At 36.6% G+C, this 24,796-nt stretch overlaps 2 protein-coding genes across 4 annotated transcripts in view; both read left to right on the top strand.

The window, feature by feature from the left end:
- The first annotated feature begins 814 nt into the window (after positions 1 to 814).
- On the top strand, positions 815 to 15,698 carry LOC132103415 (double-strand-break repair protein rad21 homolog A-like). Of its 3 annotated transcripts, none has more exons than XM_059508495.1 (14): positions 815 to 970; positions 2,468 to 2,656; positions 2,743 to 2,872; positions 2,970 to 3,069; positions 3,299 to 3,405; positions 5,890 to 6,087; positions 6,165 to 6,269; positions 6,880 to 7,011; positions 7,150 to 7,373; positions 8,741 to 8,894; positions 12,887 to 13,032; positions 13,106 to 13,288; positions 14,833 to 14,916; positions 15,003 to 15,698. In XM_059508495.1, the coding sequence occupies exons 2-14, from the start codon at positions 2,513 to 2,515 to the stop codon at positions 15,192 to 15,194; spliced, it is 1,899 nt and encodes a 632-aa protein (XP_059364478.1). In that variant the 5' UTR covers positions 815 to 970; positions 2,468 to 2,512; the 3' UTR covers positions 15,195 to 15,698. The 3 variants fall into 3 exon arrangements, with proteins under 3 accessions (XP_059364478.1, XP_059364480.1, XP_059364479.1); XM_059508497.1 differs by having other exon boundaries at positions 2,743 to 2,875; positions 2,973 to 3,069; XM_059508496.1 differs by lacking the exon at positions 815 to 970 and adding an exon at positions 1,123 to 1,141.
- Positions 15,699 to 18,458: 2,760 nt separating this feature from the next.
- The window catches only part of LOC132103414 (eukaryotic translation initiation factor 3 subunit H-A-like), a 52,487-nt gene continuing 46,149 nt past the window's right edge, over positions 18,459 to 24,796 (top strand). Inside the window, exon 1 of the mRNA XM_059508493.1 lies at positions 18,459 to 18,614. Within this exon, the coding sequence (XP_059364476.1) occupies positions 18,501 to 18,614 (114 nt within the window). The 5' untranslated portion in view covers positions 18,459 to 18,500. The remainder of the gene's footprint in view (positions 18,615 to 24,796) is intronic.

Here is a 24,796-nt window from a genome sequence, read left to right as displayed (position 1 = left end):
TCAAGGGCACCTAAGTCATGGTATTGAAGGTGGAGAGAGAACTGTACATGCACTCCCCCCACCCACAATTCCTGCCGACCCAAAACTTGAACTCACAACCTTTCGATTGCGAGACCTACTCTCTAACCATTAGGCCACGACACTAGACCCTCTAATTCTTGCACTTTCTATTTTTATTTCTATTCTTACTTGTTTTCTCTGTGAAGAAAGAGCCTCTAACAGCGGCATTCTCTAATATTTTTTACTATTCTATTCTTGTTTTCTTTTTATTTAGGCTATTATAAAAAAAGACTCTAGCACTAGCATTTATGCTTTTTCTTTTCTATCTACATTTTCGGAGCTAACCAAGATTTTTCTCAGCACTTATATATTGCCCTTTTGTTGATTTTGATTGCTTCTATTGTCCTCATTTGTAAGTAGCTTTGGATAAAAGACTAAATATAATGAATTTATGTATAAGGGAAAGCTGTAGGGTTATTTTGGGTTTTTAATATTTCCTATTTTATTTATATATATGTAAACATTTTATGAGAAAGTTATGAAATGTACATTTATTCATCTGTTCATGCAAACAAAAGAGACTGAATTCTAGGAACTATAGAATTATTCGACTTCTTGTCGCTCATTTTTGTGACGCCTCAGCTAATAAACAAACCATAGAAACCCAGTACTGGTTTAGTAACACAACACCGCCCTCTGCCAGTCGCACAGCGCGCTGTCATTGGGCTCCACTGCAGCCAAGTCCTGTCAATCATCAGTTAAGCCCCTCCTACCACCAGCCCCCCTGCAGCCACTTCCTTTCATTCACTAACAAAGCTCCTCCCACCCCCAAATTTTGACTGTAAACATCCCGCCGAGAGCGCGCGCCATCTTTGTCGGATTCAATGAGAGGAAACGGTTGCTAACTTCTCTCCGCAGGAGGGGAGAGAATAGACTTACCGTAATCAACACGGATAACATATTTTGAATGGTACGTTTCGGAAAATGTGTGTTGTTCCGGATAAACATGCTTGTTAAGTGGAATATATGAGCGGGAGGGTGAAATTTGACGCTTGCGTGCTGTTGCTAATCAACAGTTGGCTAATGCTAATTGCTAACGATTGCTTGAAAATAATTCGGCTTTGCAGGTATCGTTAAAATTGTAACTATTATTGGTTTCTAGCTTGTTTTCGTTGTTCATGAACCAGAAAAAATAAACTGTCACTTGCAGCTTAGAAGTAATATATTTATCGGTTATTTTATGGTTAAGTAGCGCAGCCTGCTAATCAACAACTTAGCCAAACGCTTGGGTGAAAAATGATTGAACTCTTTATTAATGCATTTGCTATATTTCGCGTGTATTCGACCTTTTTGAAAGCTTTGCATGGGATAATACAGCGTTTTGGTGGCGGGCAACTGTGTTTTAACGTTACCTCGCCTTCACGTTTTAATATTGATGTAAAGGCGGGCAATCCTTTTAAATGCTATTATACAGTAATACATCTGACTAGTAAGTTAACTCCGACTAAGTGAATAATTTTTACAGCTAAATCTAAACCTGTGTTTTTGGAGTCTTGCACACGTTGGCTGGTTGTGCAGTATAAATTATACATTATATCATTCTCGTGTATTCTGTATCTCAAAACTAATGAGCTGCCAATGGTGCTTAAAGGGTTAGTTCACCCAAAAATGAAAATTATGTCAATAATGACTCTCATGTCGTTCTGAACCCGTAAGACCTCCGGTCATCTTCGGAACACAGTTTAAGATATTTTAGATTTAATCTGAGAGCTTTCTGTCCCTCCATTGAAAATGTATGTACGGTATACTGTCCATGTACAGAAAGGTAATAAAAATATCATCAAAGTAGTCAATGTGACATCAGAGGGTCAGTTAGAATTTGTTGAAGCATCTAAAATACATTTTGGTCCAAAAAAAAATAAATTACGACTTTATTCAGCATTGTCTTCTCTTCCACAACACTGCAGTGACGCTGGTAACGTATGACGCTGCTGACATATTTTCTTTGTTATTGGGCGCACCAGATAACACGTCAGCAGCGTCATACATCAGCAGAATCGTGAACGCACTCACAACAGTCAATGCTGAATAAAGTAGTAATTTTTTATTTTTTTGGACCAAAATGTATTTTCGATGCTTCAACAAATTCTAACTGTCACTCACATTGACTTCTTTGATGATGTTTTTCTTACCTTTCTGGACATGGACAGTATACCGTACACACAGCTTTAATGGAGGGACTGAAAGCTCTCGGACTAAATCTAAAATATCTTAAATTGTGTTCCGAAGATAAACAGAGGTCTTACGGGTTTGGAATGACATGAGGGTGAGTCATTAATGACAATTTTCTTTTTTGTGTGAACTAACCCTTTAAATTGCTGCCTAGGTGGTCATTTTCCGGTGCATAGGTTTTGAGACATTACTATGGTCTTAAGTTTTGAAGGAATGCTATTGTATTTCTTTCCAGGTGTAGCAGAGAGATTTCGGGGAGCTTTGACCAGACACCAGGGCAATGTTTTACGCCCACTTTGTCCTCAGTAAACGTGGGCCGCTGGCCAAGATCTGGCTGGCGGCCCATTGGGACAAGAAGCTGACAAAAGCACACGTCTTTGAATGCAACCTGGAGAGCAGCGTGGAAAGCATCATTTCACCAAAGGTACGTCTTTAACGCTGCTTCTTGTTTTCTTTTGGATAGTGTGTGTCAATGCATATGTGAATTCTGTTTTGTTACTGTTAAAATAGGTGAAAATGGCTCTGCGTACATCTGGCCATCTTCTCTTGGGTGTGGTGAGGATCTACCATAGAAAAGCCAAATATCTTCTGGCTGATTGTAATGAAGCGTTTATCAAGATTAAAATGGCTTTCCGCCCAGGTAGTGAATCTGAACGCACATTTCAATGAAATCTGTAGATTTCAAAGTCACCTGGGTTTGACTGTCTGTATTTATTAGAATGCATTGTGTTTTGTAGGAGTCGTTGATCTGCCAGAAGACAACCGTGAGGCTGCATACAACGCCATCACCTTACCAGAGGAGTTCCACGATTTTGACCAGCCCCTTCCTGATCTGGAGTAAGAAACGCTTGACGTTATTTTTAACACAAAATGTTAGGTGTATGTTAAGACCTAGGCAGTATATGAAATATTTATAGTGTAATTGGTGTCACTTTGCTTGCTGTATAAAACTTCACAGTGGTCCTGGAATTTTAAAAACATCTATGTGAAATTCTTCCATGTTAAATGACTCCTGCTGAGTATGACTTTGCGTTCATGATTTATGGATATAATGCCTCTATTTCAGTGATATAGATGTAGCACAGCAGTTCACCCTGAACCAGAGCCGTGTTGAAGAGATCACCATGAGGGAGGAAGTAGGAAACATCAGTCTCATGGCCGACAATGACTTTGGTAAAAACTCAAAAGCTTTTGTTTTTATCATTGTTTCCCAACAGGTCTGAAATACATTTGTGTTGATTTTTTTTTTTTTTGTGCACTTCCATTTAAATACATTAATAAACTATTTTCTATATTAAAACTAGGGGTGCTCTGATCATGATTTTTGAGGCCGATCACAAAAAGCTGTATCTGCCAATCCGATCACTGATGCTGATCTTTCTAAAGCCTTTTTTTTATCATGTAGAATTATTTATAGTGATAAATATATATTTATCTCACCTGAATGTTTGAACAAGCACTGTATTTTTGATTTTTTTACAATCATGTAATTGTTGCACAGAATATTACACCGCACAAGCCTGATTTTGTGAGGTTCACACATACTCCGTTTGCAGTGTGTATGTAGTCCATGTGTGGTACAGAAGCAGCACGGACTGTGCTTTCACAGGAATCTGCTTCTGATTCATGGCTGTTAACCACAAACATTACATGTATCCATTATTTTAAATCCAAACATCATTTCTTAAAATGCTTTTTCAAAAATGTGATTCCATTTTTACACAGTACAGTAATACAATCTTTCATCAATTATTCACTGCTTTTTACTTTTGCATTTACCTTTAGATTTATGCCAAATTGCTAAAGAAAAACATTTAAACTACTTTTCTTATATTATTACCAACAATCTAAATTAAAACTTACCATTGACAGAAACATTCAGTTTTGCTGCCTTTTGCATTTTTTTTTGCATCTTTTTTTTTTACAAGTAATCCTGTGGTTCATAAAGAACTTTAAATAATTGCCTTGTTTATATAAAAGTGAAAATTATGTCATTTAATGACTCACCCTCATGTCGTTCCAAACCAGTAAGACCTCCATTTATCTTCGGAACACAGATTAAGATATTTTAGATTTAGTCCGAGAGCTCTCAGTCCCTCCATTGTAACTGTGTGTACAGTATACTGTCCATGTCCAGAAAGGTAAGAAAAACATTATCAAAGTAGTCCATGTGACATCAGAGGGTCCGTTAGAATTTTTTGAAGCATCGAAAATACATTTTGGTCCAAAAATAGCAAAAACTACGACTTTATTCAGCATTGTCTTCTCTTCCGTGTCTGTTGTGAGAGAGAGAGAGAGTTCAAAACAAAGCAGTTTGTCATATCCGGTTCGTGAACGAATCATTCGCTGTAACCGGATCTTTTTGAACCAGTTCACCAAATCTAACTGAATCGTTTTAAACCGTTTGCGTCTGCAATACGCGTTAATCCACAAATAACTTAAGCTGTTAACTTGTTTAATGTGGCTGACACTCCCTCTGAGTTCAAACAAACCAATATCCCGGAGTAATTAATGTACTCAAACAGTACACTGACTGAACTGATGTGAAAAGAGAAATGAACACCGAGCCGAGCCAGATAATGACTCGTTCACGAGTCAAGAACAGGATGCATCAGTAGTTCTTTCTGACAGTTCGATTCAATAAACCGGTGGAAGAAAACGGTTCACCGGTTCTTTTGCGCTCGACATAATGGCGTCATTGCCGATGACTGCAAGCCTTCGGTTTACCTGGGCTCATAACATTAGCACAGAATCAGTTCAGAATCAATCACCAAAAGAATCAGTTCAGTGCAAGCGCTCTGTGTGTCGGTTTGCTTCACGCTGAATCACACATGCGCAGTATCATCAGCTCCTCGGTTCTCGAATCGGACGCGTCTGACAGAAACGGTTCTTGACTCGTGAATGAGTCATTATCTGGCTCGGCTCGGTGTTCATCTTCAGTTCTCTCTTCACAGCAGTTCATTCAGTGTACTGTTTGAGTAAATGAATTACTCCGGGATATTGGTTGTTTTAACTCAGAGGGAGTGTCAGCCACATTAAAAAAGTTAACAGCTCAAGTCATTTGTGAATTAATGCGTATTGGAGACGCGAATCGTTTAAAACGATTCAGTTCGATTTGGTGAACTGGTTCAAGAAGATCCGGTTACATCGAATGATTCGTTCGCGAACCGGATATGACAAATTGCTTTGTTTTGAACTCTCTCACAACAGACACGGAAGAGAAGACAATGCTGAATAAAGTCGTAGTTTTTGCTATTTTTGGACCAAAATGTATTTTCGATGCTTCAAAAAATTCTAACTGACCCTCTGATGTCACATGGACTACTTTGATTATGTTTTTCTTACCTTTCTGGACATGGACAGTATACTGTACACACAGTTTCAATGGAGGGACTAAGAGCTCTCTGACTTAATCTAAAATATCTTAAACTGTGTTCCAAAAATAAACGGAACAACATGAGGGTAAGTTATTAATGACATAATTTTGCAAATTGGGCAAACTAACCCTTTAATTGATGAACTGTAGTCTTTTGGATTATTGTGATACTTGGATGCCCCATCTGAGCAGTCTGTGTACTAATTCTAGTGTATTTATTCATTCTAGTGAGTCACCTGATCAATGTTCTACTTCTCTTAATGCTGGTAATGTCATATCAGGTGACTTTGGCATGGATGACCGTGAGATAATGAGAGAAGAGAATGCTTTCGAGGTGGACATCATCCATGGATCCTCTGCTGCCACTCTTCTCATGGAAGCTGAGCCTGGTCCCGCTCAGCTCCCTGAGAAATCAACCAACCTTGACTATGACGACTTTGGGGACAACAACCTGGAAAACAGTGATGGTGGAATTCTGAGTAAGTTCCAATTAATTTGACTTGTGTAGTGTTCAAATGATGATGTGATACTAAACTTTGTGTCTGCTCAATTTCAGTGGAGGATGGTGGTGGTATATTCGATGATCCTCCTACTATCACAGACAGTGTGATGATGCCTCAAGACCACGGTGATGATGACGACGACTTTGATGCTTTTTCTCGTACGTAAATCCTGCACAGTTTCTTAGTTATATCTTGTCTCTATAAAATAACTAGAAATGTGAATTATGAAGTAAAAATGTTTTATTGAAATTGTCCCTGCCATATCAAGTTTTTATTGAAATATATAAATCAAGAATGTTTGTGTCTGTGGTAATTGCCTACGTTACAAAATCTAATTTTCATGAAAATATTTGATATCATCACTGATAACCAAGTAATTGGTTTAATCCAAATCAAATATTTAATATTTCTTGACAACTTCAAAACATTACTTAATCCTACAGTTTCAAGCACTTTTTTCAAGATTGTAAACTATTTGGTTACATTTAATGTAAATATTTTACATTTACATTAAGTAAGTGTTTGGCTAAGGGTTAGTTGCTTGTAATTATACATTTTGTACTGTTATTACTATAGTAAGAAAGGAACAAGGATATTGTAAAAATAGTGTAATAAACTGGTGTAGTAACTTATTCTATGATGAATTATTGAGCAAGAAATAAGTGTTTGAAATGCATTAAAAAATTTTTGCATTTTTAAACAAATATGAAGAGCAAATACAAGTGTGAAGTCTTTTAATTTCATAACGTGTCTACATTATCATTTCAGCTGCTGTCGGTCCTGACAGTCCAGACTCTGCACCAGTGGAGCCTCTTCCCAACACCACAGACCAGACAGAACAGACCACTCTGGTACCTAATGAAGACGAAGCTTTTGCTCTTGAACCCATCGACATTACTGGTAAAAATGAACAAAAACATTACATTGAATTGAATGATCAAATTTCAAATCTCAGTCTAACAGCTTGTTTCAACTATCTATATTTAGATTTTTGTTGCCTGAATATCAATTAATGCAACACTTGTGATGTGTTCTCAGTAAAAGAGACCAAGGCTAAGAGAAAGAGAAAGCTCATTGTGGACAGTCTGAAGGAGTTGGACAGTAAGACCATCCGCGCTCAGTTGAGTGACTACTCTGATATAGTCACCACGCTGGATTTGGCTCCTCCTACTAAGAAACTGATGATGTGGAAGGAAACTGGGGGTGTAGAGAAGCTGTTCTCATTGCCTGCACAGCCTCTCTGGAACGGCCGACTGCTGAAGGTGATGGTTGATCTTAAGTCACTGTAACATCAGTCTCAGGGCTAAAATAAAGGGAAATGCAGGACATAAAGTTCTCTGGCACCGGCATGCAGCGTTTGGATTCTGGAAAAATATAGTCCTAAATTAAAAAAACATCAACTTTAGAGTCAATGAGTTTGCCTACCAATGGTATGAGAGGAGCACAGCTTTACTCTCAACCAAACTAATATTACTAGCCAATCAGATTTTTTTGCTCTTATAAACATGACACATGCATAATAGTATCCAATTGCAGAGTCGCAGCCCTGATGAATGGAGAAGTGCAACAAAAAGCTGCGAGGCGCAATGGTCAAAGATGTCAATTTAGCGCGTATTTAGATAGAAAAAAATATTTAAAAGCAGCGTCGCTTTGTAAACAGCTCAGAGTAATCATGTCATCACCAAAAGAACGATATGATCGCCAGACCAAATTTACTGGGATTTTTTAATGCGCCCTATTCACACATGATCTCTTGGTGACTTATCGGTAATTTAATGTTCATCTGGGAAAACGGTGTGCATTATCTCACTACATTTGTTATGTAAATAATTTATAAACCTTTGCAAACACAGGAGAATACATGAACCTGTTTCTAAATGTGACATTTATTATACATCACCATTTCAAAATAAATTTGAGCTTACATGTGGCCAAATATTAAGATTAAATTGATTTAAACATAGTTTAATCACACTGTAAAGTGAACCATCACCAGGCCATTGGCGGCCTCTGCAGGGATTTGTTATAATACTTGATAACTTCAGTTGGTTATGTTCATATTATGTATTGGGATATTGCATTAGGTATTTAAAACAGTTGTTCAATAAAACCATGTAATTACTTGGTTTTAATGTTTTATTTGAGCCAATTATTATTGCCTCATCATTAGTTTATACATAAATAGTCATACTAAAGACTGGCTTTCACTTAGGTCTGTGTTACAGAAAATATCAGACTACTCAGTTGTCAAAAATTATCAGTAGTTTACATGATTATCAAAATATTAATTAGTTACAGCCCTAGATTCTATTTTAACTACATTTTACTTTGTTATTAAAAGACAAATATTTTGTCATTCAAAAATTCTTAAAAATAGTATTAAAGTATTGCCTCTTTCTAGTGAAACATTTCTTTATTTTGTCTCATCTCATGAGCTAAGTGAACTATTTAATGTCTGAAATAGCTTTCATTCTTCAGGTCAACTATATATTCATGGGGGAAAAAATCTGTTTGAATATAGAAAGCGATAACTTTGCCAAAGTATCCTTTCAAATGTTAAAGATTTTTTTTTTTTTTTTTTTTTTTTTTTTTTTTTTTGCTTTAACCCCTGGAAATGTGTCTGTTGTAGATGTTTACTCGCTGCTTGACTCCAGTGGTGCCTGATGAGCTGAGGAAGAGGAGGAAGGGAGGAGAGGCCGACAGCCTGGAAGACTTCCTGAAGGAGCTGGAGAACCCAGAAGTGCCTAGAGAGGAGGTGCTGGGTCACAGGAGTGAAGTCATTGGTAAGCTCTTGACATTCTGTTGAGTGGCTATATAAGAAAGACTGCTGTAGCTTAACAGACGGGTTTTCAACTGGGTCTGGGGACCACAAGTGAGTGATGGGTGTAAACAAGTAAAATATGTTTAACCCCTTACCAGTCACCCCCCATTTTTGTCATGGAGACAGAAATGACATACCCAAAATTAAAAAAGTTTCTGCTCATGATTCTTACTGACTAGATACATAATCAACGTTTGTTCACAAAGCTGACACTTCAAAGTTTACTGTTCATGAATCAGAATCACACAGACTGTTATGATAATAGAGATATATAAGCTCAAACATAAAAATAAAAATATTAAAAACATATTTTTTTTTTAATGTATTTTAAAAATTGTTGATGTAGGATATGAGTTTAAAAACACAGTGTAGCTAAAGTCTTCCAAAACTTAATTAAAAATTTCATAATCGAATCTGTAAAACTGAATTTTATGAAATATTTTCTAAGGCCATGTCATGTGTGTTTTTAGAGAAGGCTAATCTGATTGATTTATGGCACTTGTCATCTCTGTAAAATCTCACATGTAAACACACTGCTCCCTGTATGTGTGTTGGCTTTGAAAAAATCTCAGATTCATGGTTCTATTGTTCTCACCAATCGAGTCTTTCACACCTCTGCTAGGTATGACACATTATCCGCATTATTCTTTTATCATTATTCTATTGTTTTTATTCCACCTTTATTAGCCTTTATTGTGGTTTTTCAGGCTTTACAAAGACACAAAGCTGCAATCTCGCTTTAATCTCAGTATGCATTTAGCCCTTATTTATCAAAAGTCTTACTATAAAAATACAACAAAACATTTCCTTACGACCTTACGTGAATTATTGTGACAGAAATGCATTATGAAGAAGAAATGCACCTGCTATTAGTAGCATTAGAGCTAACGTTAGCATCAAGCTACATCAGACAATTTATGAAATTATTAGTACACTTTTACTCAAAACTCACTTTAAACCCCGATCGAGTGTTTATAATAACTTCCTCTAGCGATCAGGGGTAGAATTTGGTCGTTTACTGTTGTAAAAATATGCTATTTATAGCCTTTTACATCACTGCAAAATTAGCATTTCAGATGTACATTTTAGATTTTTTTTTATAAAAACGCCCCAGATCTCAAGAAAATCTCATACCAAACTTTACTATCGTAATCGCGGGTTTATTACTCTGATATTTCGTGTGTACAGAGCTGTATCACTGTTGTTTTGGTCAGATAACTGCCAGGAAGTGTTCAGGAAGCATGTGACACGATGTGGCGGTGTCCGGTTATGACACTCTAAGATTGAAAACCAGAAGGACCAATCGGAGTCTGACTGACACACACACGAGCTCCCAGCTCTGCACACACACACAGAGATCGCTGGGAGGGGCTGTTTATCATCAGATCGCGTAAATCAGTGGAAAATGAATCGAAATTACGATTCTGTCTGAAGAAATATGAAGTAAACATCAGTAAATATATACATATATCTCCGCCGATATGCATTTTTGGTCTATAAATCCTTATTGACGCTGTTCAGTGAGTCTATGTGAACACAAATAAACCGCTGCTGACGTGACTGAATATGAATGAGTGGTGAATTTCTATTCAAAATGTGGCATAATACAGATTTATTATTTTGCACTCCTGACATAAATGACTAAATAACTGTCACTGCAACAATGTTTTATCAGAATATTGGTCAAATATCGAAGCTAGAGTCTTTAAACTTTCAATTGATGCACAGTTTGTCCAGATCAAGTAAGAGAGTGATGTTTAATGTGCTGTGAAAGTGAGACAATAATAAACTGGGGCAGTCGATGTTGAAAACGTATTTAAGTAATACGGACTTAAAATAGATCTAATAGTACAGTTCTGTAGTAATTAGAAAACATATGATAATGCAATAGAAAATTGAAAATAGAAGTGGGTTAAAATGTTAAATTAAAAAGATTTAAAAATGTTTACAGTGGATAATAACAATATTTTTAAACACATAAAAAAACAAAAATCGATTTCAAATACATCTACCTGTAAACCATTGAGTCCCCAAATAATATCTGCTCTGGGTGTGTGTCCATGCTGTGTGTGTCTGTGTGTGTCCACGCTGTGTGTGTGTGTGTCCGTCCACGCTGTGTGTGTGTGTGTCCACGCTGTGTGTGTGTGTGTGTGTGTGTGTGTGTGTGTGTGTGTGTCCACGCTGTGTGTGTGTGTGTGTGTGTGTGTGTGTGTGTCCACGCTGTGTGTGTGTCCACGCTGTGTGTGTGTGTGTGTCCACTAGGGCTGTAGCTATCGAATATTTTAGTAATCGAGTATTCTACAAAAAATTCCATTGATTAATCGAGTAATCGGATAAAATATGTTTTTGCTTAATTAAAGTGCAATATTAATTATGCAAGAGAAAATAAGACTCCTGGGTCTCTAAAAATGAACAACTAAGTTTCCTTTTTTAGAAAAAAAATATTTTTATTTTTTAAAATGCATAGAATGCAATGCATACATAAAAAAACATTTAATTATTACCCATTGTTTCTCTGCCTGTACTTGTACTGTGAACAATTACAATAAAGTTGACAGATGAATTAAGTGCATTTAAGTGCCATTCAGTTGGGGTTTTAAATAAAGCATTTTCTGAGATGCACATTAAACAGATAAAACATTAATTTAATTTATCTTTTAATTTTTGAAAATTAAGCAATCTTAACTTTTTGTTAAACAAATGGGATTTACTAGTAAAAAGAAAACATGGAAGAAATGTTGTGTGATTTAACTTTAAAAAAAAAAATAGTGTTTGATATTTTTTTTTTTGTAGTAGTAGTAGTAGTATATGTACATTCTGCTGAACAATAGTAATACATATCTGGCAAATACTTGTTTTTACACTAAACCAGACTTTTATTTTGACGGATTGACGTACCTTTACAGTTCTGTGTATGTGATGTGACGCTAGTTTTACTCAAATCAAACGGTCAAATGCTCATGAAGTGACTGTCAGAGCAGTTCTGGAGATGTTGTTCATGTGTTCACGTCCTTATTTATTGAGACAGCAGACGCTAAAATCACCGGAGCTTCACGTGCGCTTCCGTGTGTTTAATGAATGAAGACGAGCTTCTGCTCCATTCATTAACACAGACATGCAGAACATGCAGGATTCATATTTAAATAGACTGTTCCGGCTTAATATTTACAGATATTAGTCCATATCGTGATTTGATGTAAGTGCAATGCGTTAAACTGTAAATTCCGTTTTTATGACTGGATTCCGCGTTTTCTGCATCGCGGAAATCATAGGGCCCTAGTTGTGGTATGCCAGCTCTATCTTGCAATGGACACATGTCACAACGTTCTCTTTACGTTTGCACGCGTCCTCAAATTAAAACACTGCTGACTCCTTGCAGTATGCCATTTCGGACGCAGCGCTTGTGTCTCTTTCCGCTTTGTGGGTGACGTAAACGCGTTGTGTCACATTAAAAAAATCATTGCAAAAGAACCTGACGTGAGATTTAAAATAAATTAAAAGAGGCTTTTTTGTAATCAAGTAACTCGAGTTACTCGAGGAATCGTTTCAGCTCTAGTGTCCACGCTGTGTGTGTGTGTGTGTGTGTGTCCACGCTGTGTGTGTGTTCACTGCTGTGTGTGTGCACTTTGGATGGGACAAATGCACATCACTAATTCCGAGTATGGGTCACCTTACTTGGCCACATGCCACGTCACTTTCACTTTCATATTGTCGTGTGTTTGTCATTTTGTAATTTATTGAAATATCCATATAGTATTTGTTAATGTTCTAGTTTTAGTACAACTTAATGTTAACAAAAATGGCAACTAGCTGAAATAGTTTTTTTTTTTATTATATACAGTTAACATTACATTTTATTTCAAGTAACAAAAACTCTATTTTTTTTATTGGTTTTATGGTTTGTCACAGTCATTTGAAAGCCTCAAGTGAAAGTCTCCTACTTGTGCCCTACAGATCAGACCATCATGGAGGAGCCCAGTATGCTGCAGGCTTCCTCTATGGAGGGCAGCAGAACTGCTCTGGACGAGTCCATGATGCCGCCTCCATCTCGCCCGCGTGGAGCCAAGCGCAAGACGCTTGAGAAGGATGCAGCTTTGCTTGTAAGACAGTCAGACAATCATGCTGCTTTAAGGGTTTGGAATGAAGCCTAATGTTGCTCAATTGTCATTCCAGCAAATGGGAGTGTTGGATCAGACGCTTCAACCCGTGGATCAGTCAATACTTTCCCAACAGCTCGACATGCCCCAGGTGGATCTTCCTCCTGAGGACAGCACTAACCTCTCGGCACTGGTACCAGAGCTGGACCTATTAGATGACAAAAACAAGGAGAAAGACAAGGAAGACAGTGACGAAGAGGTGAGACGTTTGTCATTGACAGGTGGAAGAAAATGTCTCCTTTTGATTCTGCAATTACTATCACATCAAAACAAATATGTAGCGTACTACGATATGTGACTTCTTATAGAATCTAGTGTTGTCAAAAGACCCGGTACTTCGGTACCAAGTCGGTACTAAAAAAATGAAAATGTGACGGGACCAGGTTTCTTTAAGTACCGGTGGTACCGAGTACCCGGTCAACCCGTTTCTTGACGCATACAGCGCTATGATTTCAGTCATGAAAATGAAACTTACATTTTAATATAGACAGTCACGGAATTTGTTGAAGTTAGCATAACTTAATCAAATCAAATCTCCATATGGACCAGTATCTGTAAATGTTAAGCCGCAAAAGTTGGTTAAAATATGAATCTGTGTTCTGCGCGTCTCTGTGTGAATGAATGAATGGCAGAGATGTGCGGGTTTGTTTACTACATAGACTGGACATAAATACATAAACTACATCACCAGAACTGTTCTGAGTCACTTCACAAGCATTTTACCGTTTAATTTGAGTAAAACCAGTGTCAAAATAAAAGTAGCCCGTCCACATTTTTACATAAATGCATTGTGCTAGAAATATTACTATTATTTAGTAGAATGTATGTGATACTGCTACTACTGTTGAAAAAAATTATAAAATTAAAAAAATTAAAAATTAAAATTATTTTTTAAAGAAATAAATCACACAATATTTCATCCATGTTTTAATTTTAATAGCAAATCCCCTTAATTTACCAAAAAATAAAATGTTTTTAAATTTCATTAAACTAATTAAATTTGGATGAAACTTGTTTACTGTTTTTCATAATTATATTGCATGTAGAATTTTTTTTTACACAATTGTAAATAAGTATAAAAAATGGCATTAGTTTTATTTTTAAGTGATAAAATGTTTTTTTTTTTTTTTTATTAGCATATTTTTGTGTTTTGCATTGGTACCGAAATTGGTACCGAGAACCGTGGATTTTCACTGGTATCGGCACCGAATACAGAAATTTTGGTACCGTGACAACACTAATAGAATCACAATTCTGAGTTTATCACTCACAATTCAGAATTTTTCCTCCCAATTCATGAAAAAAGTCAGGATTATGAGTTAAAACATAACAGTTACCTTTTTGTGTGGGGATAAAAAGTCAGTATTTAGAGAAAAGGTCAGAGTTCTAAATAGGGTATTAACTCTGATTGCGAGAAAAAATATTTGCAATTGGTTTGTAAAGAAACTTGCAATTTGAATGTTTTCCCCTAAGAATTGTGAGTTTATATATTGCTATTCTGACTTTATTTTCCAACTCTGAGAGGAAAAAAGTCCAAATTCAGAATTTTGACTACATATCTCACAATTCTTGTAAAAGGAGGGAAAAATGCAAGCAAAGTCAGTCTATCTCTCACAATTGTGACTTTTTTTTTTGTGTGAATTGCAAGAAAAAGTAAAAATTGTGTGAGGGGGGAAAAAGTTTTAATTTTGTTTTCTTCTTTTATATGTTATTGATAATTGTTCAATGTGCTTTCATCAACAGGGTGAGGAGGGACAAGGAGGAGACCAGGATCAAGAGGAGCGCCGGTGGAACAAGAGAACTCAGCAGATGCTTCACGGTCTCCAGGTTTGTATTTGGACCATGAGATATGTATAGGTTCATAAAAAAAGTGTTCAAAGCATGTTTCCTCATTTTCTTCTGTGTTTTGGCAGCGCGTGGTGGCTAAAACTGGAGCCCAGTCCATCAGCCTGCTCGAGCTGTGCAAAAACAACAACAACAAACAGGCTGCGGCCAAGTTTTACAGCTTCCTGGTGCTGAAGAAACAGCAGGCCATCGAGCTGACGCAGACCGAGCCGTACAGTGACATTATCGCCACGCCAGGACCGCGGTTCCATATTGTATAGATGCATATTCTTTATTATTTTATTTTTTTGTAGTTGTATTTAATAGTTCTGTTTTGCTACTGTTGCTTTTTGTATCAGTTTTTGTCCTTTGGGGCCAGTTTTAAAGGAGATCATGAAGACATTGTACCTACATAGGTGTTATTTGGTAGTACATGTTGGACCTCCATATTGTCGAAACCATTGGGATTCTTCAGTTTCACGAATTGCTTTTTTTTTTTTTTTTTTTTTTGATTGTTCTGTTTTTATTTTCCTTCATGAGCGTTATCCCAGTAAGTTTACATTTGTAGTAGAGAGTTAGTTATGTGTACATTTTAACTTTTTAATAATGTCACATTTGAGAGACAAAGGTTTATTTTTTGAAACCCAAGTGGATTTAACAACACAGTAGTTCAATGTTTTGTATCTCTCTTTTAATGGCAATTATGATTTTTAAAGATTTGTTAAACTCCTGCATACAATTGGAATTTTTATGCACTTGTGATTAAATTTTGATATTGATTTGAATTTGTTTTTCCTCTGACCATTTTTCTTTAGTATTTGTATTGATTGAGATTTATGGTGTTTAACAAAAAAAATATGAATTTCATCCTAGGTCAGCTGTCAGGTAGCCCCTCGCCCTTTTATTTTTGTTAAAGCATTTTTCAGAAAGAGCCACGGAATTTTTTTTAAACTGCAATATGGAATTAACTACTATGAGGTTGAGTTACCACTGAGGAGCATAAATCATTTTTTTGGTGTGTGCAAGTGAGTGAGTGAGCAATGGACAGTTCTCATGTAGACTGTTTAAGTGAATACTAATTAAGGTGGCCATTTTTCTCTCACACAGTGAATCGCTTATTTGCATCGTGTCTATGCTTGTTTGCTTCGTTATAATGAGAGGATTCGTGAGTTTGTGGAACTGGAACTGGGAAAAAAAAAAACAGAAGATTCCTCTGATTAGCTGCAAGAACAAGTTGTAAATCTGAAACCAGGTCATGTGGTGTGTAGGCGTAATGCAAATGGGTTTTGTGTTATTAATTAGTTTATCTAAAATGTTGTATTTATTGGTGTCATGGTTCCAACAAAGTTTGTAAAAGTATGGAATTTGATTTAAGTGCTTTCCAGGTCTGGAAAAATATGAGTGGAATAAGAAAGAGTATTGAAAAATATTAGCCTTTCCAGATTGTTGTGCCTATTTGGTTTTCTATAAATCAAAATAATTTTATTGTACAATAAGTTTAATCACGGCAGCTGTTTAGTGATTCTTTAGTGATTGTCAAAGGTGCACTTTTTCATTAAGCAAATATGCAGGTTATATTGCACTTTTTTTTCTCAGGATATTATTAGCACCACATTACATAGCGTCAGAGCATGAGAAACCATTAACCTTGGCAAATTTGACAATGCACACTGAGCAATTTTAGGGGCTCTTTATGTTGTCACTGGGAAAATCAATGAAAAAAAAAAAGAGACAAAAATATTTACATATGACTGAATATACCAAATGTAAAGCTGAAAATTATTCTCTATTAACCATTTATGTTAACATGGTCTGAAAATCTACTGAGAGGTTTGGAAATTCAAATCTGGAAAAGTGTGGCATTTTGTAATGGAAAATGTGTAACCCTGTGGTATTCAGTTTTAACATAGAACTTGTCTGTTTTAGTTATAAAATGGGTTGTTTGTTATTGTTTGGATGGATGTCTGTAACTCAGATCTTAAAAAGAACCCCCCCCCCCCATGGCATTTTTTGGTTCGATTATATTTAATCCATTCGCAGACTTATCAATATTGTTTGTAGCTATCCCACAATGCAATGTTATTTTTTATTATTTTAAAACAAAACACTAAATATTTTTTTTCCGTTTAAGTGACGATAACTGCAGCATAATGACGGTTGACATCAATATACCACTGTTTCAATCGTTTACTTTTGCGTATTATCTATTGTTTAAAATGATTATGGTAAATACAGGTCCTTCTAAAAAAATTAGCATATTGTGATAAAGTTCATTATTTTCCATAATGTAATGATAAAAATTTAACTTTCATATATTTTAGATTCATTGCACACCAACTGAAATATTTCAGGTCTTTTATTGTTTTAAAATTAGCATATCATGAAAAGGTTCTCTAAACGAGCTATTAACCTAATCATCTGAATCAACTAATTAACTCTAAACACCTGCAAAAGATTCCTGAGGCTTTTAAAAACTCCCAGCCTGGTTCATTACTCAAAACCGCAATTATGGCTAAGACTGCTGAGGGGAGAAGGAAATGCCAAAATGCCTGAAGTCCAGTGTCAAGTACCCACAGTCAGTGATGGTCTGGGGTGCCATGTCAGCTGCTGGTGTTGGTCCACTGTCTTTTATCAAGGGCAGGGTCAATGCAGCTAGTTATCAGGAGATTTTGGAGCACTTCATGCTTCCATCTGCTGAAAAGCTTTATGGAGATGAAGATTTCGTTTTTCAGCACGACCTGGCACCTGCTCACAGTGCCAAAACCACTGGTAAATGGTTTACTGACCATGGTATTACTGTGCTCAATTGGCCTGCCAACTCTCCTGACCTGAACCCCATAGAGAATCTGTGGGATATTGTGAAGAGAAAGTTGAGAGACGCAAGACCCAACACACTGGATGAGCTTAAGGCTGCTATCGAAGCATCCTGGGCCTCCATAACACCTCAGCAGTGCCACAGGCTGATTGCCTCCATGCCACGCCGCATTGAAGCAGTCATTTCTGCAAAAGGATTCCCGACCAAGTATTGAGTGCATAACTGAACATAATTATTTGAAGGTTGACTTTTTTTTGTATTAAAAACACTTTTCTTTTATTGGTCGGATGAAATATGCTAATATTTTGAGATAGGAATTTTGGGTTTTCATGAGCTGTATGCCACAATCATCAGTATTAAAACAATAAAAGACCTGAAATATTTCAGTTGGTGTGCAGTGAATCTAAAATATATGAAAGTTAAATTTTTATCATTACATTATGGAAAATAATGAACTTTATCACAATATGCTAATTTTTTGAGAAGTACCTGTAGTATGCAGTATGCACTGCTCACTACGCAGTAGTCTAGTTACTCTATTTTAAATACAGCCAATGTGCTGTATGTGGTCAGTTAACTTATAGTGTGAGCTGCTAAATTATTATGTGATTAATATCACAATGCACTATTAGTGCTTTTAATTTTAGGACAAAAACGTTTTAATCACTCATTTAGGTTGATAAATCGCGACTCTTATTTTGACAAGGTAAACGTCTTTTTCTTAAGTTTTCACACAGGAAGTAGTCGCTTCGTTCCGGATAAAGCTTCGTGCATGTGCTTTGGCCCTTTCCCTCTTCATCAGACAATGGCCAGCCGTAAAGAATCCGCTGCTTCTGGCTCCAGTCCGCTGGAGACCCCGGTGAAACAGATCCAGATCGATGGGCTGGTGAGTGCTTATGTTTAGTTTGTCGGAGACTCGTGTTGTGTTCAGCTGCAGGTTGTTGTAGGTGAAGCTCAGCCTTCACTGTGTCAAAGCGCGCTGAAAACGTGGGCGCAGCTAATCTGAAGAAATATGGGCTTGTGAAAAATGTAAATGTAACCCCCTTAACATTTTCATTTACAGCTACTTGTATTTCAGGAATCTGAAGGTGCAAATAAAATAAAATATTAAGAAAGTTGCTTTTAAAGTTGTCCAAATGAATTCTTAGCAATGCATATTACCAAAGTCCTTTCAGGGCCTTTTAAACTGTCTCTGATATTACTAATCAAAAATTAAGTTTTGATATATAATCGTTAGGAAATTTACGAAATATCTTCATGTAACATGATCTTAACGTAATATCGTAATGATATTGGCATAAAAGAAAAATCGATAGTTTAGACCCATACAATGTATTGTTGGCAAAAAATATAGCCGTGCTGCTAATAACTGGTTTTGTGCTCCAGTGTCACATATTAGGTGAAAGAGGATTAGGTGACACAAAAGTCAGAGAATTTCTGCATTTGAATGTGTGAAAGACAAACACCTTCCAAGGTAATAGACTACATGGTAAAATAACCGACTGAGTAAAAAAATAAATTTACGTGCTGCTCAGTGCTTGATGCAATTAAATCTCTATGTGGGTGTCTGAAAAATTTTTATGTAACCCCCTTAATATTTTCATAAGTAACTAATTTAATTGTATTTTTTGTTCTCTGTACCTGTAACGGATTACAATTACATTTATTTAGTAATTAAATTACGTAACTGTAAGCAGTTTAAGGTTACTCCCAGACACCGACTGCGTAATTAATGTTGAAAACTGTTGTGCTGCGTTGTTTTTCTGGAAACTAATAAATTTTCAGGATTATTTGACAAAGTTAAAAAAAAAGGTATTGATTTCAAATAGAAATAATTTGTAACATTATAAAGTCTTTATTGTTGATCAATTTAATGCCACTTTGCTGAATAAACATTTTCGTGAAAAAAAACTGAACATTTGAATGGTAGTGTACTCTAGTTTTATATGATAATACACACTAATATTTATTTATTCATTAAGATATCAACCAGTGTAGCATATTCTTGGAAGCACGTTCGAGTGTTATTAGCAAAGGGAAATTTCACCAAAAAATGAAAATTGTCATTTACGAACCCTCGTTGTATTCCAAACCTGTTCTGCTGAGCATAAAAGAAAACCTTTTACAGAATATTGGTAACCAGTTTCTGTAAGTTTCAATCAGTTTCTGGTTCCCTTTGACTTGAGGTCGACCGATAGTGGATTATACCGATAGCTAGGTTGGAGCACACTGGCCGATACCGATTAATTAACTGATAGTTTTTAAAATGGATCTACTGAACAGAGCAAGAAAAACTAATTTTCTTGCTCTGTTCAGTGTGCAGCATTGTGTCTAAACAAACAGCACGTGCTGTCGGTGATTTCAATCACTAGAGGCCGCTCTCGCACTGTACAATGAAACCGAGCCTTCTCAGCCACTCCAGCAATGGACGCAACCAGTGTTAATTTCGTTGACTAAATATTTTTGGCATTATTTTCGTCACGAATATATTTTTGTGGACGGAAACGAAAACTAAAAAAGTCACTGATGGAGACTAAAGCTATGACTAAATTGATTGACATTATCGTCAATGAATAAAGGACGAGACGAAAATAGACTGTGACGAAAATCAAATCAGCAGACGGGAGAGATGTGAGGAATGAACAAAAGAACCGTCAAAACCGAACAGGCGAGACTGCATGAGAGAAGAGAACCAATCAGAGCCTGACTTATTGAGACGTGAAGCGAAAGTATTCCGTTTTTGACTGAGCTCCCGGGAAGACGGCATTCGAAGAGGTGATGTCTAAAAGAGCGACACAATGTCCACAGCTCACTTCACGTTTGACGACGAACAAAACAAAATTAAGTGTAAAGCATGCGGAGCGATCATTCGTGGCAAGAACACAACCAATTTTAAAAGACATTTACAGACTAGCCACCCGGACATTTTCTCAAAGGTAAATTCACAACGATGTTCTATTGTTTATTGAGCTAAGCAAAATTGGAAGACTGCAGTGCGTAGATGTTGCAGCATTAAATATTACGAACTGAAAAGTACTGTAAAATAGCCCCTTCAAGTTAGATGAGAGCACCATACTAATACGTAATATTATGCTACATACATTTGATTAATACTAATGTTTAGTATATTTTATAATGTTCTACTTGTTGACAATATCACAAATATTTCTAGCTTAGTCATGTAAAACGTGAATGTTCACATCCTATCATTATACATACTAATCTAGCAATATTGTAGTATTTAAAACATACAATATTGCTAGATAAATGAATACCTTATAAAATCTTTTTTATCCACCTAGCTGCCAACTTATTAAACCTTTACTTTAAATTAAAAATGTTTGCACTTATTGTTCAGCTCAGCTGTAAGCTTTAAGGTCCTGGACCTAACTTTATTTTTCTTTTATTGATGGTCAATTGGCAGCTAGTTATTGTTTACATTTACATCATGACAGCGTTTGTTGCTGCATAAAAGCTTTTGAATACCAGCGGTAAAAAATTGTCTAGTAAATTGGTCATTGATTTTAGTCCTAAAATACCAAGTAATTTTAGTCGACTAAAATAAGACTAAAATTAAAACAAATCAGATGACTAAAACTTGACTAAAACTAAAAAGAATTATAGTCAAAAGACTAAGACTAAAACTAAATTAAAATTTCGTGTCAAAATTAACACTGGACGCAACCCGGAAAACTATCGGCATGGATTTTTTCCCGATAAACGATTGTTCCAGCAATCAACTATCAGTGCCGATAAATTGGCAAAACCGATACAAGACCTCTACCTTTGACTTCCACAGTATTCCATATTTGCTTTATTTCATACCATGGAAATCAGGTGCTACCTGCTATTGTTTTGTTACCAACATTCTTTTAAAATATTGAAAATGAATCTGGTCTGAGACCAACACAGTACATCGTTTATTGATTTTAAGGCTCACTTTGATCGTCTGGCTGAAATATATGAATATGATCCGAATATGATTTTCATTGTGGAAAAGTTGCTTAATGGAATTGTTTTTGGAAGTCATTCTACCCCATTAGCCTGCATTCACTTATACAGACCAGTGATTCCCGGTAGATAAAGGCTGAAGATTGTAGAGAGTTTGGCATTTGGTCTAAACCCTCCAGTTATCATCAGCGTAATGCATGCGGACAGTCTGTTGTTTATCTCCTGGTGTGCAGTAGAACTGAAGGGCTTGCTTAATTAAAGAGCTTGTCTGAGTTTGAGGTTGATGCAGTACAGATGTGGCAGTGGCCTGCGTTATGCATCACTGCCAACAGAGGGCGAAGTCGTCTCAAGAAAAGCACATCCTGGCACTATCCGCTGTAGTTGGTGCATTTTGGATGTGGGTTGACCTTGATGGGACAGTCGCTTGCATCTGTTTAAATACTTGCCATAGTGTTTTCTTTTGTAAGCACAAAAGGCGATATTAAGCAGAGAGTCAGAGCTGCTCTTTTGCAAATAAAGAGACTGGATGAATTCCTTCAAGCTCCCAAAAAGTTGCTCTTTTGAAATATTTAGCTTTTTTTTTTCAGGTCTTAAGACATAAAATAGCTTTGTGAGAGGAACAGACTGAAATATATAATAAAAAATGGCAATTTTTCAATCACATTCCTCTCAACTGGGGTTTTTAAATCTAATTTGCACTTGTTAAATTATTCTATTCAACTATTCAATAGGTTCTCACTTGCTACGTGATTGTTTGAGAACCACAAATGAGATTTACAGTAGATTATCTGTAAATAATGAGTGAATTCTGATGGCAATTTAAATTTTAGGTGAATTTTTCCTTTAATGCTTGCCCTAAGAATGTTTTATATATTTTATCCCGTCTTTGTGTGTGAAAAAAATCTATTTTTATTTTATTAATACATTTTGTCCAAAAGAACAAGAGTAAAAAGTTACAGCAATAATCAGTTCAGTATTTTGTTTTAAATATAGTTTTTTGTTTCCAGTAGTTATTTGACATTCCACATTACTTTACTTAAACTATTACTATTACTTAAAAGTGAACTGCTAGGCCTTATTTCAAGCTCTCCAGGTTTCTCCTCCCAGCATTGCAAATCTGAAGTATGAGCTCATTTGTTAGCTTGGTGTTAAACTGTTCGGTTATGATGTTGTCAAAGGCTGTTCATTTTATGAGGCGGTTTAGTGTGCGGTTGTTAGAGATTTAGTTTCGTCATTGTTTTATGAAGATGGATCATAGGCCTCGTCCTACCAAAGCTGCAGTCATCAGGCTATGTCTGCGCGTCATTGTGATCCGTGGGGAATGTGTTAGCGCGTTTATTGCATCACCCCTCAGCTGAGGCAAGTTTGAAAGCAAGAAAGAACACTCGCAATACGCCGCAGAGAGAATGCTAGTCATTGCAAAACAAAAGCGCCTATCAAAAATAGAACTGGCAAGCGTGCAATTCTCCTGAGTTCACAGGTGATCATTAGATGAAGTGTTGAGGCTGTGTTTTGCTGCTTTGATGGGGCTGTGTAGTCTGCGCTGGCCCCGTGAACAGGAGTCAAAGCACCGCTGCAGCTGGAACGCATGCTGCATGCCCTCATTAAGTATTCTTTTATTGACACCCAGCTGATGGAGGAGGAGAACAGGGGGTGTGGAGCACCGCTTTGAATCCATGGTAAAAAGCCAGCCCCCTGAGGTTCCTTCGGCCCGCGCTGATGCCTTGTTTGACTGACGGGGTTCAGGGCAAGTCAGTGGAGGATATGAGCTGATTGTGGCATCGCTGTTGTTCTCTGATGGTTGTTATGAGATGCTTTTGCATAAAGCGGACTAGAACTTTTAACGTGTCAAAATGTTAAAAGTAGCTCTGCCTTAAATGGTTTTCTTTTCAGCTGATGTCAGAATGGCTGCACAGGCAATTGGTTAATGTTAAAGGGTTAGTTCATTGAAAAATCTAAATTATGTCATTAATAACTCACCCTCATGTCGTTCCAAACCCGTAACCCCTCCATTTATCTTGGGAACACGGTTTAAGATATTTTAGATTTAGTCCGAGAGCTCTCAGTCCCTCCATTGTAACATGTCCATGTCCAGAAAGGTAAGAAAAACATCATCAAAGTAGTCCATGTGACATAAGAGGGTCAGTTAGAATATTTTGAAGCATCAAATGCATTTTGGTCCAAAAATAACAAAAACTACGAGTTTATTCAGCATTGTCTTCTCTTACATGTCTGTTGTGAGAGAGAGAGAGAGTTCAAAACAAAGCAGTTTGTCATATCCGGTTAGCGAATGAATCATTCGCTGTAACCGGATCTTTTTGAACCAGTTCACCAAATCGAACTGAATTGTTTTAAACTGTTTGTGTCTCCAATACGCATTAATCCACAAATGACTTGAGCTGTTAACTTTTTTAATGTGGCTGACACTCCATCTGAGTTCAAACGAACCTATATCCCGGAGTAATTCATTTACTCAAACAGTACACTGACTGAACTGCTGTGAAGAGAGAACTGAAGATGAACGCCGAGCCAGATAATGACTTCAGAGTTGCTCACAGTGTTAAAGAAATGGATTCTCATGTTAAACATGGCCAAAGTTGGAAAAAATAATTTAGAAGAATGACTGCGAATATCTGTGCTGAAAATCCTCCTGGGTTGGTACAAGTTACGGCTGGGGTTTTTTTTTTTGCACACGTGCACGCGTTGACCAGAGAAGAGGGAGACCACGCACATCAACCCGCTTCATCAGGAAATCGTTGGCAGCGCTGCATAGGATTTGTTCGAGAATGTCTCCAAATAAGTGTGTTTTTGGATGTGAGCTGGGCACAGTTCAGGAAAAGGATTGTGAGTGATTTTGAACTTCTTTGGGATGGCACCACAAGGCGTCATTCACTTGCAGAGCGCAAACTTCTGGAGGGCACATAAGATTTAACCAGTGAGTGCCTCACATAACTGTTAATGACAGTAGATTAATATGTTAATATATATTAAACAATTAAGATCCGTGAGGAGTGGAGCATTCTAAAACAGCATGTTTAGTCGTTTAATCAGTCATTAATTGCCTTGAATCAAATGAGTGATGATTCAAACCCTAAGACTGGAACAACAGGAAGTTGG

The sequence above is a fragment of the Carassius carassius genome, chromosome 24, assembly GCF_963082965.1.
Source record: "Carassius carassius chromosome 24, fCarCar2.1, whole genome shotgun sequence".
Lineage (NCBI taxonomy): Eukaryota > Metazoa > Chordata > Actinopteri > Cypriniformes > Cyprinidae > Carassius > Carassius carassius.
The sequence above is the reverse complement of the archived record's forward strand: the minus strand, read 5'-3'. Positions and strand labels throughout refer to the sequence as shown.